This window comes from Eptesicus fuscus, chromosome 5, assembly GCF_027574615.1.
Source record: "Eptesicus fuscus isolate TK198812 chromosome 5, DD_ASM_mEF_20220401, whole genome shotgun sequence".
NCBI classification, from domain to species: Eukaryota; Metazoa; Chordata; class Mammalia; order Chiroptera; family Vespertilionidae; genus Eptesicus; species Eptesicus fuscus.
The window spans coordinates 51,079,086-51,094,308 of NC_072477.1; the positions used below are offsets into that span (position 1 = coordinate 51,079,086).

At 36.9% G+C, this 15,223-nt stretch overlaps 1 protein-coding gene across 2 annotated transcripts in view; it reads left to right on the top strand.

The window, feature by feature from the left end:
* Positions 1–15,223, top strand: part of ADAM10 (ADAM metallopeptidase domain 10) — a 158,302-nt gene that overhangs the window by 82,441 nt on the left and 60,638 nt on the right. For both annotated transcript variants that reach the window (XM_008143193.3, XM_054716196.1), the window contains exons 5-7: positions 1,966–2,066; positions 9,041–9,196; positions 13,040–13,132. In XM_008143193.3, coding sequence (XP_008141415.1) covers positions 1,966–2,066; positions 9,041–9,196; positions 13,040–13,132 — 350 coding nt within the window. The remainder of the gene's footprint in view (positions 1–1,965; positions 2,067–9,040; positions 9,197–13,039; positions 13,133–15,223) is intronic.

The following is a 15,223-nucleotide window of genomic DNA, read 5'->3' on the forward strand; positions in this document are numbered from 1 at the left end:
GAACATTAATATCATTTACTCTACAGACTAAAATGAAATTTATCCAGTTCTAAAAATATTTTCTTTTTTTGGCATTTATTGTATCTCTTTTAAGTGTCTTAACTTCCAGGCTCCTCTACCCCCCAGTTCTCAGTTTTTTCTGTTTTTTTAAATTTTACTTATTTTTTATTTTTATTTGTTAATTCTCACCTGAGGATATTTTTTTCAGAGTAGAATAGAGGGTGGGAGAGGGGAGGGAGAAAGGGAGGGAAAGGAAGGATAGAGAGAGAAAGAGAAGCGTCAGTGTGTTGCACATGGACTGGTTGTCTACTGCACATGCCCTAACGGGGGTGGGGAGGTGGGGAGCAAGTCCACAACTTAGGTACATGCCCCTGACCAGGAATCTAACCGAGACCCTTCAAATCACTAGCAACACGAGCCAGGGCAACTTTTTCTGTTTCTTTAAATGACATTACCTTTTTTCAGATGTCTAAGGCAGTGACTTATAGAATGTTTCACATTCTTGGTGTGTCTGATTGTTTATTCGTGATTAGGTTCAGTTAACACATTTTGGCAAGAATATTGCATTCAGGTGAAGCTGAATGTTTCTTAACTGCATCACAGTAGGAGGGACATAATATCAAGTTGTCCTATTGGTAATGCTTAATTTGATCACTTGGTAGATGAAGTGGTAATTATTATATCGCTTTGATGTAAAGGTACATTTTTCCTTTATAATTATTAAGTAATCTGTGGGGTTATGCTCTAAGAGACTATGAATATCCTGTTACCTCCCATCTTTCACTCAGTGGTTTTAGCACCCATTGATGATTTTTGGCTTCATTAACTAATATACTAGTATGTCGGCTTGGAAGTAGTAACTTTTAAGTCTATCATTTCTTTCACATTGATTGATTAGAATTTTACAGCTGTTGTAGTCTTGACCCTTGGTAAAAACTAATTTAAAATGTAAAATCAGAGCTGTTTATCAGTTATAGATAGGTTGTTGGTAATACCTAGCTTCTACATGCCAGTTTAGATTTGTATAGTAGTATTTAATTTATATTTTCAATGAAATAGGTTACTAGTATGCACTTTAGGTTCTAGATTTTTCTTAATTAACTACCTGCAGTGTTTCTAATTACAATTCTGTGGATTGCTTCTGTAAGCTACTTAAGGATTTTTCAGTGCTTCCCCTTTCACTCATATCTTGGTATTTTATTTTGAAAATTCTCTTAATTATGGTTACTAGATTGAATTATAAAATATGTTCATGAACTAAGGAAGACCTTAACAATGGAGAAGTATGTGAACTTTGAGAGAGTGGAGTAAACTTTTAAATGACTAAACTAAATTGAACAGCTATCTGGAAATAGACCCAACTCATTTAAGAATAAATTAATCATTGCTTATGAATGAAGAAAAATGGTGATAAAATAGTTATTCATTTATAAAGTATTTGCTTGAAGTATACATTGAATAAATTTAAACTGTCTGCTTTTACTGTGCCATAGAGCTTGTTTCTGAGGCCATATGGGAGGAATTCAAGCCAAATATAACATTATATTAGCTTAATTGTAGTTCAGATTGAGGTGGTTTTGTGCTTTGCAGCATAGGAATTTAATTTGTTTGAAGGGAAAGTTACACACTACAAAATAAAGTAAATTGCAGTATTAAGATGCTCTGTATATCCAAGGTGGGAAAGGTGGGGAAACTTCAACTCAGAATAAACAATGATTATTGTTTATAGAATTAACAAATTATATGATAAAGTTCTAGAGAATTAACAAATTATCTGTATGATAAAGTTCTAGAGACCAGTGATATTTTATTGAGGGAGAACTTGGGAATGTACCAGGTTTAAAAATTAGAATGCCTAGCATAATTCTTTTCCTATATTACTTATGACAGTTAAATTTTCATTTATAAGATAATTCATAGTACCTAAATATATGACAAAAAATAATATTTTTCTTTGTGTTTTAGACTACCCCCATAAATATGGTCCACAGGGGGGCTGTGCAGATCATTCAGTATTTGAAAGGATGAGGAAGTACCAGATGACTGGTGTAGAGGAAGTAACACAGGTAAGGATTTTAGTACTAGCTTGCATTTAAGAAATAAAAATGAACTTGGGCATGTGTTCCTGCATTAAATATGTTTGTTCTAGAATTTCTGAAATATTTATAACACTGGAGAAATATTGATATTTTTTAATGCTTAAAGAAGCCAGTTAACTTGCCTATAATAAAGACATAGTGGTGAGATTTGAAAACAAATCTGTGTGTCTCATTAACATTACACTATATGTCCGAAACATAGTGAGTCTTAATTTAAAAAAACAGTCAGTTTGAACTTGTGTTTTTTATAAATGTAACTATTTGTATTAGTATAAAAATTAGACTGGTTAACTTCCCCTTGTTTGCCTGGGACTTTCCAGTTTAACATTGAAAGTCATGTGTCTTTAAACAAACTGAGACCATTAGCCACCCTAATAATAATCACAGTGCTGTTGATATTTTAATTGTAAGATTTTTTGCCATTTGACTGTTGTTCTTTTATTCTTTTTTTTTTAATCTCCTTTTTCCTGTGATAAGGGATAGGTTTATAGTTATTTAAAACATAAGTTTAGTCCTGTCCAGTGTGGCTCAGTTGGTTGGAACGTCGTCCCTTACCACAAGGGCATTTGCTCAGATTTTCGGGTTTGTGCTGCATTGGGGTGCATGCAGAAGGCATCCGATCCATGTTTCTCTTTCACGTCAATGTTTCTCCCTCTCCCTCCCCCACCCTTCTCTCCCTCTCTTCCTCTCTCCCTCTCTTCCTTCCTTCCTCCCTCCCTTCTTTCCTCCATCCCTCCCTCCCTCTCTTTCTTCCACTTTCTCTCTCTTAAAAAAAAATTCAAAGCAAGTTTAAAATAAAAAAAAATTTTTATGGTAAAACATTTATCATGTAGTTTAGACATCCTTCCTAAAAGTAATAGGCTAGAGTAATGTTTCTTGAGCTACTTGAGTTACAAATGCAGATTTGTGTGTTTCTTGATCTGCAACATGCACAAACCTGTTTCAGGTGGGACTTTCAAGTATAAGAGATTTTCTTCATTCATTGAAAAACTATGTGTTGATCTGTCATATTGTCAGAGACTGCTGGTTCTAGGAATATATGGAGATTAAGACCAAAAATGTATCCTCAAAAGTTTATAATTTGCTTGGAGACACAGAGAAACAATTGAGGGTAAGGGATAGAAGAGGATTAAGTATAGAATGATGCTCTATACGTAGGAGGAATTGTTAATCTAAACTGAGAAGTAATTGAGGACAGTAGTCATAAACTAAAAGAATAAGTAAGAGTTAGGTTGGGCATGAATAGATGGAAAGGCAGGATACAGGCATACCTTGTTTTATTGCACTTCACAGATGTTGTTTTTTACCAAATGAAGGCAAGACCCTCCACCAACAAAAAGATTATGACTCGCTTTATTGCTGTACTCACTTTATTGATGGTGGTCTGGACCCGAACCTGTAATATCTCTGAGGTATGTCTATATACCTCAGAGGTATTAGAGATATTAAAGGCCAGAGAGATAGTAAGCCTGGTGGATAATTTTTAACCCTAGGGTGAGGTGTAAGATTAGAGACTAGGAGACTAATTAGAAGTTATTGCAGTTATTCAGCAGAAAAGTGGTTTGTACTAAGGTATCAGAAGTGTGGAGAGGACAAGACTACAGATTGCTAGATAGAGCAGAGTTTAACAGTGGCTAGATATAAAGTTAACATACAAAAATAGGTCACATTTCTCTTTTTTTGTTGTTTGTTTTTTAAATATATTTTTATTGACTTCAGAGAGGAAGGGAGAGGGAGAGAGACAATTATTGATTGGCTGCCTCCTGCACACCCCCTACTAGGGATTGAGCCCACAACTGGGGCATGTGCCTTTGACCAGAATCGAACCTGGGACCCTTCAGTCTGCAGGCCAGCACTCTATCCACTGAGCCAGACCACCTAGGGCTAGGTCATATTACTTTATATCCAGTAATAGACTATCAGAAATGTAACAAAAGAGAAGACATTGTTAATAGTATTAAGAATATCATGTATTGAAGAATAAATGTGACAAAGAATTATAAGACCTAATTAAGAAAAATTATGAAACTAAATAAGATATGTCAAGATTACTTTTATTTATTTAAAATATATTATTTTTATTTTTAAATATATTCTTATTGAGGAAGGGAGGAAGGGAGAGAGAGAGATAGAAGCATCAGTGATGAGAGAATCATTGATGGGCTGTCTCCTGCACGCCCCCACTGAGGATTGAACCGTCAACCTGGGCATGACCAGGAATGGAATCATGAGCTTCTCAACCACTGAGCCACTGTGGCCAAGCAAGATTAATTTTAAATAAATGGAGAGACATACCTTGTTAATGGAAAGTAACATATCATAAAAATATTAATTTTTCTATGTTGATTAATAGGTTAAATATAATTTTGATACAAATTACAAAAGGGTTATTCACAGCACTTAGATGGGTCTAAAATGTTATTCAGAAAAGTAAGCACTAAGAAGAAGTAGGGCCAATCTAAGGTGATGAGCAGGCGAGAGGGATTTGCCCTAGAAGGGATTAAAATTTATTATACTAATTGAGAGTGTGATCTTAACATAGAGATGAAAACAATACAGATATGAAACTTTGTTATGTGGTAGAGTTAGAATCTCAAATCGGTGAGGAAAGTAAAGATGGTTGAATAGTTGAATAAATGGAACCAGAAATGAGTGTTTAACCATTTAGAAAAAGATGAAGTTGGATCTCTTACCTCTTACCATATTTAAAACAAAACAAAACTTCGGATAGATTAAAGTATTAAATGTCTAAAATGAAAACATTGAAACTTTTAGTAAAAATATTAAGTAAAGATTTCTCTTTTCAGCTGTGATAGAATAATGGGTATGCACCTAGCTTTCTTGTAGAAAACAACACGAAAACTAAACAAAACATATGAAACAGTTGTTTTCAAACATTGGAAGCAGGCAGTACAGGATGTGATGTTGAGAGGGAAAAATAAATATCTCTGTGATTTTCCTGACTTCATGACTGGAGGCAAAACTTCAGGTGTGGCACAGGGAAGGGGATCTCAAGAAGAGCAAAAAGTGCACAGCAGTCTTACTGAGTTGAAGAGACAGGTCAAAGTTCAAGAAGGCAGAGTTTGACAGGAGATAGCTACATGGAGAAAAAGCTCCAGATATCTGCATAAGTGTTTCCTTTAGTTTTAGATGAATACTAAGCTATACATGCGTAGGGTGAAATTCTATGAGGAAATTACCAGAGAAAGAAAAACTACTGTGGAATCAATGTACTATTAGAAATTATACTTTGTAGAGGTCCCAAGCCATATTAAGAGGAAGGCTAATTTCACCCTTGAGTTAAAGGCTACTGGAGACCTGCCCTAACTAAGTGGAGAAACCAAACTCCAAAAAGATCAAGTTGACTTTCAGGTAAATTAACTGTCTGTCAGAACAAAGTTCAATAATACTTGTTAAAAGAGTACATAGCTCTGGCCAGTTTTGAACATTGGTTAGAATGCTGGCCCAAGCACTGAAGGATTGTGGATTTGATTTTCCCGGTCAAGGACATGTACCTACGTTATGGGTTTGATCCCTGGCCCCGGTTGGGGCATGTGCAGGAGGCGATCGATCGATGTGTCTTTCACATCAATGTTTCTCTCTCTCTTTCCTCCTCCCTGCCTCCTTTCCACTTTCTCTAAAAATCAATGGGAAAAGAATATTTTAGGGTGAGGATTAGCAATGAAAAAAGAGTACACAGAATGTAGATACTCAATAATCTAACATTAACAGTGTCCAGCATTCACAAAATATTACTAGATGACAAAAAGGTAAAAAATGTGATCTATAATCCGGAGAAAAACCACTCAGATAAAAACAGAACCAGAAATTACAGGCATTAGCATAGAAGGACTTAAGATAATGGTTATAAATACACTCAAAGAATAACAGAAAAATATGAAAACAAAGAGGAGATAATAGAAATTATAATAAAAACTAAATGTAACTTGTAGAACTGAAAAGTACATTTTCTTAATTGAAATTTAATGGATAGGCTTAAGAGCAAATTATTTACTACAGAAGGCAACATGGGCAAATAAAGGACAGTAAAAAATAGAAACTATCCAGATCTAAGCACAAAGAGAAAATAATTGGGGTCTTGGGACAGCGGATACAGGAAACATATTTGAAATGTCTCCAAATATTTAATGTCTCCAAAATTTATGGCCCAAGAATCTCAATGAAACCCAGGTAGGATAAACACAAGGAAAACTGTATTAGTAGGACATACTACAGTCAAATTATTGAAAACCACTGAAAATGAGAAAACCATAAATAAAAGCAGTTAGAGAAAAGAAGATACATTTATATCCAGGGGAACAATTGTAAGAATAACTTCTGGCTTCTCATTACACAGTGCAAACTGAAGATTACATAATGACATATTCAAAGTGTGCTGGGAAAAAAACTACCAAACTAGGATTCTATATTTTGTGAAAATAATTTTCAAAAATGAGGGCTAATTAAAGATCTGTTTTACACAAACAGGCTGAGAGAATTTGTAAGAGATTTACACTGCAAAAATTGTTAAAGGAAGTTCTTCAGGTAGAAAAGGAATAGAGATAGAAATATAGATCTATGCAAAGAAGTGAAGAGCATAACATTGCAAATATGTAGGTAAATATAAAAGACATTTTTTTCTCATTTAAAAATTTTATTTAGAAGGAGTGAATAAAGATAATTTATGTAAGTGGAAAGGGGGAAATGCTGGGGTAGCAATACTTACATCTGACAAAATACTTTAAAACAAAGGCTATAGTAGGAGACAAAAAAAGGACACTACATAATGATAAAGGGAGCAATCTAAAAAGAGGATATAACACTTGTAAACATTTACGCACTCAACATAGAAGTACCTAAATATGTAAAGCAAATCTTGATGGACATAAAGGGAGAGATTGACAGTAATAAACTCACAGGGGATTTTAATACCCCATTGACTGGATAGATCTATACAAAAATCAACAAGGAAATAGTGGCCTTAAATGATACATTAGGTCATTTGTATCATTAATTGATATTTTCAGAGCATTTCCCCCCAGAGCAGCAGAATATACATTCTTTTCAAGTGCTCATGGAACATTTTCTAGGATAGATCACATGTTATGACACAAAACACATTTCAATAAATTTAAGAAAATTGAAGTCATATCAGGCATCTTCTCTGACCATAATGGTATGAAAATAGAACTTAATAATCACAAGGAAAAAACTGAAAAAACACACAAAGACATGGAGGCTAAATAACATGTTACTAAACAATGAATGGGTTAACAGTGAGATCAAGGAAGAAATCAAAAGTGACCTGAAAACATACAACAACTAAAAATCTATGGTACACAGGATAGCAGTCCTAAGAGGGAAATTCATAGCATTACAAGCCTATCTCAAGAATTTAATTTGAATTCTCTATTACTGTTTCATCAAAATTCATTTAAAATGGTTCTTTTACATGTGAACAACTGTTTAAGTACTTGGACTTAATTGCAGTGGTAATTCTTTAAACAAATACTACTGATTTGAGCATTCATTTTGCCTGCCAAGTGTGTGTTAGGTGAGAACAATCTATCTATATAAAAGCCGTGTGTGTGTGTGTGTGTGTGTGTGTGTGTGTGTGTGTGTGTGTTGTATACACACACACACACATATATATATATATATATATATATATATATATATATATATATATATATATATATATAAAAGCTAAGCAACTGGAACAACGGAATGACCGGGATGACTGGTTGCTATGATGCGCACTGCGGCAGCCAACTGGCCTGATTGGCTCCCTCCCAACCCTGATTGGGGAAGGGGCCAGTGGCCAACCTCCCGTGTCCCCTCCTCCCTGCTGGCCTGGCCCGATCAGTCCCCATTGGGGATGGCCGGCAGGACCCCACCCATGCATGAATTCCTGCACTGGGCCTCTAGTATAGTGATAAGCAAACAGAGATAAGTGTCTTTTTTCTAGAACTCATGAAGTAATAGGTGTGGCCTGGGGACAGAAATTAATCAAATAACCATACAATAAATTGTAAGATTACTCTATGTAAGAACATGGGTGCATGGTTTTATGAGGTGGTATAATGGATGAATTGACCTTCGCTAAGTCTGAAAGAAGATGTTAGATCAGGAGAGGTAGCATCAGCATGTGCAAGGACTAGCAGAAGCCAGACTGTGTGTTGGAGGATTGGAAAGAGGGCTAGAGTTGGGTAATGCAGTAGGGTGTCTCTGAAATAATATGGAATGGGAAGGAACTGGACAGGTAATTAGAGTTTGCAGTACTGATTTGATGGCATATACAGAATTTAGGACTTTATCCTTAAAGCAATGGGAAGTCATTGAAATATAGAGATGAGTAATATTTTCGAGTTTGCATTTTGAAAAGATTACAGTATAGAGAATAGATTAAAGGCTAATAGTGGCTGTGGATAGATTACATTGTTCTTATTCTAGTACTCTAGATAATAAGTGATGGTAGTTTGGACTAATGTGATGGAGACAGGTTTCTTAAGTATTTAGGAGACAAATTTGACAGGGATAGGTAATACATTGGGTTTATAGAAGTGAGGTGGAAGAAGGATATCAAAGTATTATAAACTATAAGACGCTTTATATTCAAATGATTACATATTAAAAGGTATGTTTTGAAAATATGTAAAAGTGAAAGAATCTCTTAAATAAGTAATCTCTGCAATAGATGTTAGGCTGAAAGTGATGTTTATGAAGAATTTTTAATGGCATGGGGAAATGTCTATGGTGTTACAATAATAAAGCAGGATATGAAATATTTTATAATGTGTACTCTTGTTTATAATATGAAATTTTTTATAATGTCTACTCATAATAAAGCAGAATATGAAATTGTTTATAATGTGTACTATGTAAAATTATATTAGTGAAGCATGCTAATGATTAGAAATGACTCTCTTTTTGACATACAGACACCTAAAGAAGAACATGCTGTTGTTAATAATGGTCCAGAACTCTTGAGGAAAAAACGTACAACTGTAGCTGAAAAAAATACTTGTCAACTTTATATTCAGACTGATCATCTATTCTTTAAATATTATGGTACACGAGAAGCTGTGATTGCTCAGGTACTTATAATTTTCCTACTATTTTAGGAGCTCTTGTATTCTAATAGCTATATTTTCCCTCTAAAATTAAAGTTAGCACATATCTCATTTTGGAAAAATAAAAAGTATGTATTTTCAATTATGATATGATGAAATATGTAAGATAACTATACAAATAACTGAAAGACCAGTTAGGATATTTCAGTGTCATTCAAAAGAGAGGTGTAAGAAAATGATTTCATGAAGGAGATGACACTGGAGCTTAGCTTTCAAAAGAGGATTGAATTTCATTCGTGGTCTTAATAGAGGGAAAGATAGAGGAATTGTTTCAACAAGAAGTATTTCATTTCTGTTCTGTATACCCATTGTACTTAGCACTTTCTAAGTTACATTATTATTTGCATTTGTGTCTTAATCCTTTTCAAAGTATAAAGTATTTAGATATACCCTTCAATATGTTCTCATGTTGAAGGTATCCAGTGAGAGTTTGATGAATGCATTTTGACTTTAAGGATTTGAGACTGAGAGGATGAATGTGCCATTGTGTAACTGGTGAATTCATTTTGGTGGTGGTGATGAGCTTAATTTTAGATATGTCTAAAAGCCAGGTGGTCATTCCATTAGAATATTGAAAATGGGATACTGGAACTTGAGAGAGGTTTGAGCTTTTTGCATGGAATTTCTTGGTATAAAAGAGATATAGGCAATACATTAAAAGGAGAGAGAATGAAAGGGGGAGAATGAAATCAAAAGGGAAGAAACTGGGAAAGAAAATCTGTATATAGTGAATAAAATGAGGAAGAGAAGCAATGGGCTAAAACAAAATAGTTAAAGAGGTAGTATTAAATAATTAGCCAAGTTAGAAACAAAGTTTCAAAGCAAAATGCACAGACAATAGTGTCATCTTACAGAGATATCAAAGAGAATGGTTAAATGTGTTAGATTGGCAGGAATTCTCAATGTACACATATATCAAGATATTTAAATATCTTACAGTTTTATTTAATTATACCTCAGTAATGGTGGAAAAAAGTAGAATTACTTTTGTAAGAAGATGGTATATAGATGTTTGAGCTGAGCTGAGTCTGAAGGATGATACCCTAGGCATAAGAGAACAGGTACAAAAGATAGTTGATTTTCAGTTACTAGAGATTATTGATGAGCTTTAGGCAAGCTCTCAATGGAATTGTGAAGGTGAAAACATTGCAAACCAGTAAGGAATGGGTTGGCAGTGAGATTCTAAGAAATGTGAAAAATAGAAAAAAATATGGTGGCCTACAATAATATAAAATATTTGGGAGTGAAAGGGAAGTAGGGATTACAAGAGAAGTTTGTTGGAAGAGGAATATAATCCAGTAGGGAAGCAGTGTTAAGATATAAGAGAAAGAAAAATTGATGTGAAAATGATCTTGAAGATCCAGTAAGAACTGAAGTCAGGAATAAAGAGACATTACTCTTTAAGGAAGGCATAAGTGAATAAAGATGGGACATCAGTAAAGTGTCCTATCTAATAAAAGAATAATATGCAAATTGACCATACCTCCATTACACTCACAAGCCACTCCCACCAGCCAATCAGGAGCAAGTGTGCAAATTAACCCAGTCAAGATGGCTGCGGCCACGGAGCGAGCAGGAGGCTTGGGTTTCCCCGGCAATGGAGGAAGCCAAGCTTTCTACACACCCTGGCCAGCCCTGGACTCCACTCAAGGCTACAAGTTTCAATTATAGAAGATAAATAAATTCCAACAAAAATGGTGGCAGCCACAGAGCTGGAGAGAGCAAGAGGCTTGAGTTGCCCCCAGTGATGGAGGAAGCCAAGCTTCCGCAGCCCTGGCCTGCCTTGGCCTCCCCTCAAGGCTACAAAGTTTCAATGATAGAAGATAAATAAATCCCAACAGAAATGGCTGCGGCCATGGAGCAAGCAGGAGGCTTGGCTCCGCTCAAGCCTACAAAGTTTCAATTATAGAAGATAAATAAATCCCAGATACCAGGGCCTCCACTTGGGTCACCAGGGGGCGTGGCCAGCCTGCAAACCACCACAGGCCCATCGCCCAGGCCACCTCACGCCCCAAGGGAACCCCCACCCTGATCCAGGACACCCTTCAGGGCAAACCAGCTGCCCCCCACCCGTGCACCAGGCCTCTATCCTATCTAATAAAAGAGCAATATGCAAATTGACCACCACTCCAACACACAAGATGGCTGCCCTCATGTGGTCAAAGATGGATGCCCCGATGTGGACACAAGATGGCCGCCACAAGATGGCCAGCAGGGGAGGGCAGTTGGGAGGGACCAGGCCTGCAAGGGGGGGCAGTTGGGGGGGACCCAGGCCTGTAGGGGAGGGCAGTTAGGGGCAAACAGGCTGGCAGGGGAGCAGTTAGTCATCAATCAGGCTGGCAGGCGAGTGGTTAGGGGGTGATCAGGTTGGCAGACAGAAGCTGTTAGGGGCAATCAGGAAGGCAGGCAGGCAGGCGAGCATTTGGGAGCCAGCAGTCCTGGATTGTGAGAGGGATGTCTGACTGCCCATTTAGGCCCAATCCTACTGGGATAGGGCCTAAATGGGCAGTTGGACATCCCTCGAGGGGTCCCAGATTGGAGAGGGTGCAGGCTGGGCTGAGGACCCCCCCCCCCCCCCCCGCCCCATGCATGAATTTTGTGCACCGGGCCTCTAGTGAAATATAATAACCTCTGGAGAAATGTTTGAACCACCACTGTTGAGAATGGAATAGACTCAGAAGATTGCTAGGCCAAACTGAGATTAGACAGCATGACTTTTTAATGTAATCTGTCAGCACTGTTATGATTTTCTTTATCAATGTTTGACTACTTTTGAAATCATCATTGTTAATGCTTCTTCTTGACTATTGCTTGTTTATATAATTTATTTGAAAATAGTATATATACAGGGTGTCCCCAAAAATGTATTACACACTTTTAATAATTATAAAGGCAGTGTTTTAAAAAATATTTTATTTTCAAAATATAATAGAATCTACAGACATTGTATGTATATATATTTTTGGGGATACCCTATGTATGTATATACAATATTACATATATGTAATATTTTACATAAATGGTAACAAGTGCTTTTTGTAAATGAAGATGGGAAGGTTGTGTACAGAGTGGTTTAGAAGGCAGAGAGTTTAGTTGATAGGTAGGTAAACAGAATTATTTTGTATTCTGTTACCATGTTAATCTCTTCCTAGAATTTAGCAAAATCTGAACATTTTATTTGTATTTTTATTATTCCCCTCCATCACCCTGGCAAATAAATTTCTGTAAATTTATAGAGATCTTTTCTATTTTGTTTGCCATTATATCCCTAGCACCTAAAACAGTGTCTAGTATATAGTAAATGGTCAACAAAACAAAAAATGAAAATATATTCTAAAAAAGTGTGGAGGAAAAAAGCCCAAAACTTACAGAAAAAACAACCCAAACTGTACTAGTGCAGCAATAGAAAGACCAAAGTCAGAGAATGACTGAGTGTCCTGATATTACCAGGGAAGTTCTCAGAGGTGTTTGAGCTGAGCTGAATCTGAAGGATGATACCCTAGGCATTAGAGAACAGCATGTGAAAAGGCGTAAAGGTATCACATTATAGGATTGATTGAGGAAACAAAGTTTATAGCTGAGAAGAGTGCAGATTTGGTTGGGACTAGAATCTGGAAAAGCACAGAATCTTCCCTTTTAGCTCTAGCTCACTAATCTGTTTCATTCTTTCATCTGGTATTTGGTGTAGACATTTTAAAATTTGAATGTGGTGGAACATGAATAATTCTTGGTTTGGGTGATGGAAATTCAGTCTTTTTCACATTTTAACATTGTGTCTAAAATGTTTTTCTTTTTTTCAATCTGTAGATATCCAGTCACGTTAAAGCAATTGATACAATTTATCAGACCACAGACTTCTCTGGAATTCGTAACATCAGTTTCATGGTGAAACGAATAAGAGTAAGGAGTTTTATTATTTATTTTTAAATTTTTTTTTGAGTAAGGAGTTTTAATAGTTAAGTGCGTTAAAAAAGAAAGAAACAACAGGACCATGTTTACATAAAGAAAAAGGCTTGCTTTTTTATGCATGCAATAGTTTACATTATATTTACTGATGCAGTTTATCTTTACTCTTGGCTTTTATACACACACATACATATGTGCACACACAGAATGGATACCTGGGTTTATGATTTAAGAATAAAATCTAGCCCTAACTGGTTTGGCTTAGTGGATAGAGCATCGGCCTGCGGACTGACGGGTCCCAGGTTCGATTCTGATCAAGGGCATGTACCTTGATTGCTGGCACATCCCCAGTAGGGGGTGTGCAGGAGGCATCAGACCGATGTTTCTCTCTCACTGATATTTCTAACTCTCTGTTTCTCTCCCTTCCTCTCTGTAAAAAATCAATAAAATATATTTAAAAAAAAAAGAATGAATGAAATCTAGCCCAGCTGGTGTGGCTTAGTGGTTGAACCTCGACCTCTGAACCAGGAGGTCACAGTTCTATTCCCAGTCAGGGTACATGCCTGTGTTGCAGGCTCGATCTCCAGTGTGGTGTATGCTGGAGGCAGCCGATTGGTGATTCTCTGTCATCATTGATATTTCTATCTCTCTCCCTTCCTGAAATCAATAAAAATATATTTAAAAAAAGAGAAAAAAAATGAAATCTATAGGACTTTAATCTGGGCTGCAAAGTGGATATGGCAGTACTGTTTTCTATCTGATTAACATTCTAGTTAGAAAGCCCTAACATCTCAATAACTAATGTACTTGACATTCTCACCCTGGTATTATTCCCCAGTTTTTTAAGATTTGCCTTGTGCAGTGTATTTTAGTGTGTTCCAGCAGAGGAAGGATAGATAAAGTGGTTACATAAATTTGGAAGTCGGAAAAATAATACTGTATACCATCTTCTTAAAATAATTTGGTATAGCAGTGTATACTAAAATATCTCAGGTTTTGAGAAGTCCTTCAGGAAAGAAACCCATATTTTTCTAAACAAATTTGACTATTAAAACTTTTTTTGTATTAACATCAACTAAGACTCCAAAGAACTACAGACACATTTTGAGAAATGCTGACCCAGAGCCACTAATTATTAATTGTAATCTTATAAATTACAAATAAGTAAATAATGCATTGCTAAAAAAATTAGGATAATTCTTTCAAAAAATTTCTGCATATAAATTCTTTCATTGTGTATAGCTTTTAAGAATTTTCATTTGTAAACTAGGTATATAATCTGAGGTTTAAAAAAACCATCTTATAAAAGTATTTGCCATAAGGTTTCTTGTGCTCTTATTTTTCTTGAAATATTATTGAGTAGATTATAATTTACTTATATCTATAATAATAAAAGCACAATATGTTAATTAGACCATACGTACTTCCGGATGTCCTTCCTTTCGGACAAAGCTACAGTGGGCGGGGGCCGAGGCAGAGGCAGCAGAGACCCCCTGGCGTCAGCGGCAGTGGGTGGGGGCCGGTGCCAAGGCTCTTGCATGAATTTTGTGCATCGGACCTCTAGTATCCTATACTAGAGGCCTCGTGCATGAAAATTCATGCACTGGAGAGGGGGTTCCTCAGCCCAGCCTGCCTCCTCTCACCTTGGAGCCCTCAGGGGCAGGAGGCGACCCAGCGATCTGGGGAAGGCGACACCCCCATCATAACTCTACTGCTGCCACTGCCAATAGCGCAAGCCTTGGCCGGCCCTGGTTACCTGAGCCTTGGGCGGCCCTGGGCAGCTGGGCAGCCGCCATCCGCCATCCGAGGCTTGTCTGCACCTCGGGTGTCGGCTAGACAGCCACCATCTGAGACTTGCCTGTGCCTCAGGCTGGCCCTGGGCTGATGGGGGGCTGAGGAGACTGGGGTACTCCAGAGGCAGGTGTGTGCAGTGGCCGGGCTGCCCTGGCGGGGCTGAGGGGACTGGGCGCCGCCATCTCGTGGTTGTGGGCGCTGCCATCTTTGAGGGTGTGGCAGTCAATTAGCATATTTCCTCCTTATTGACTGTGGGTGCTGCCATCTTTGTGAGGGCATGATGATCAATTA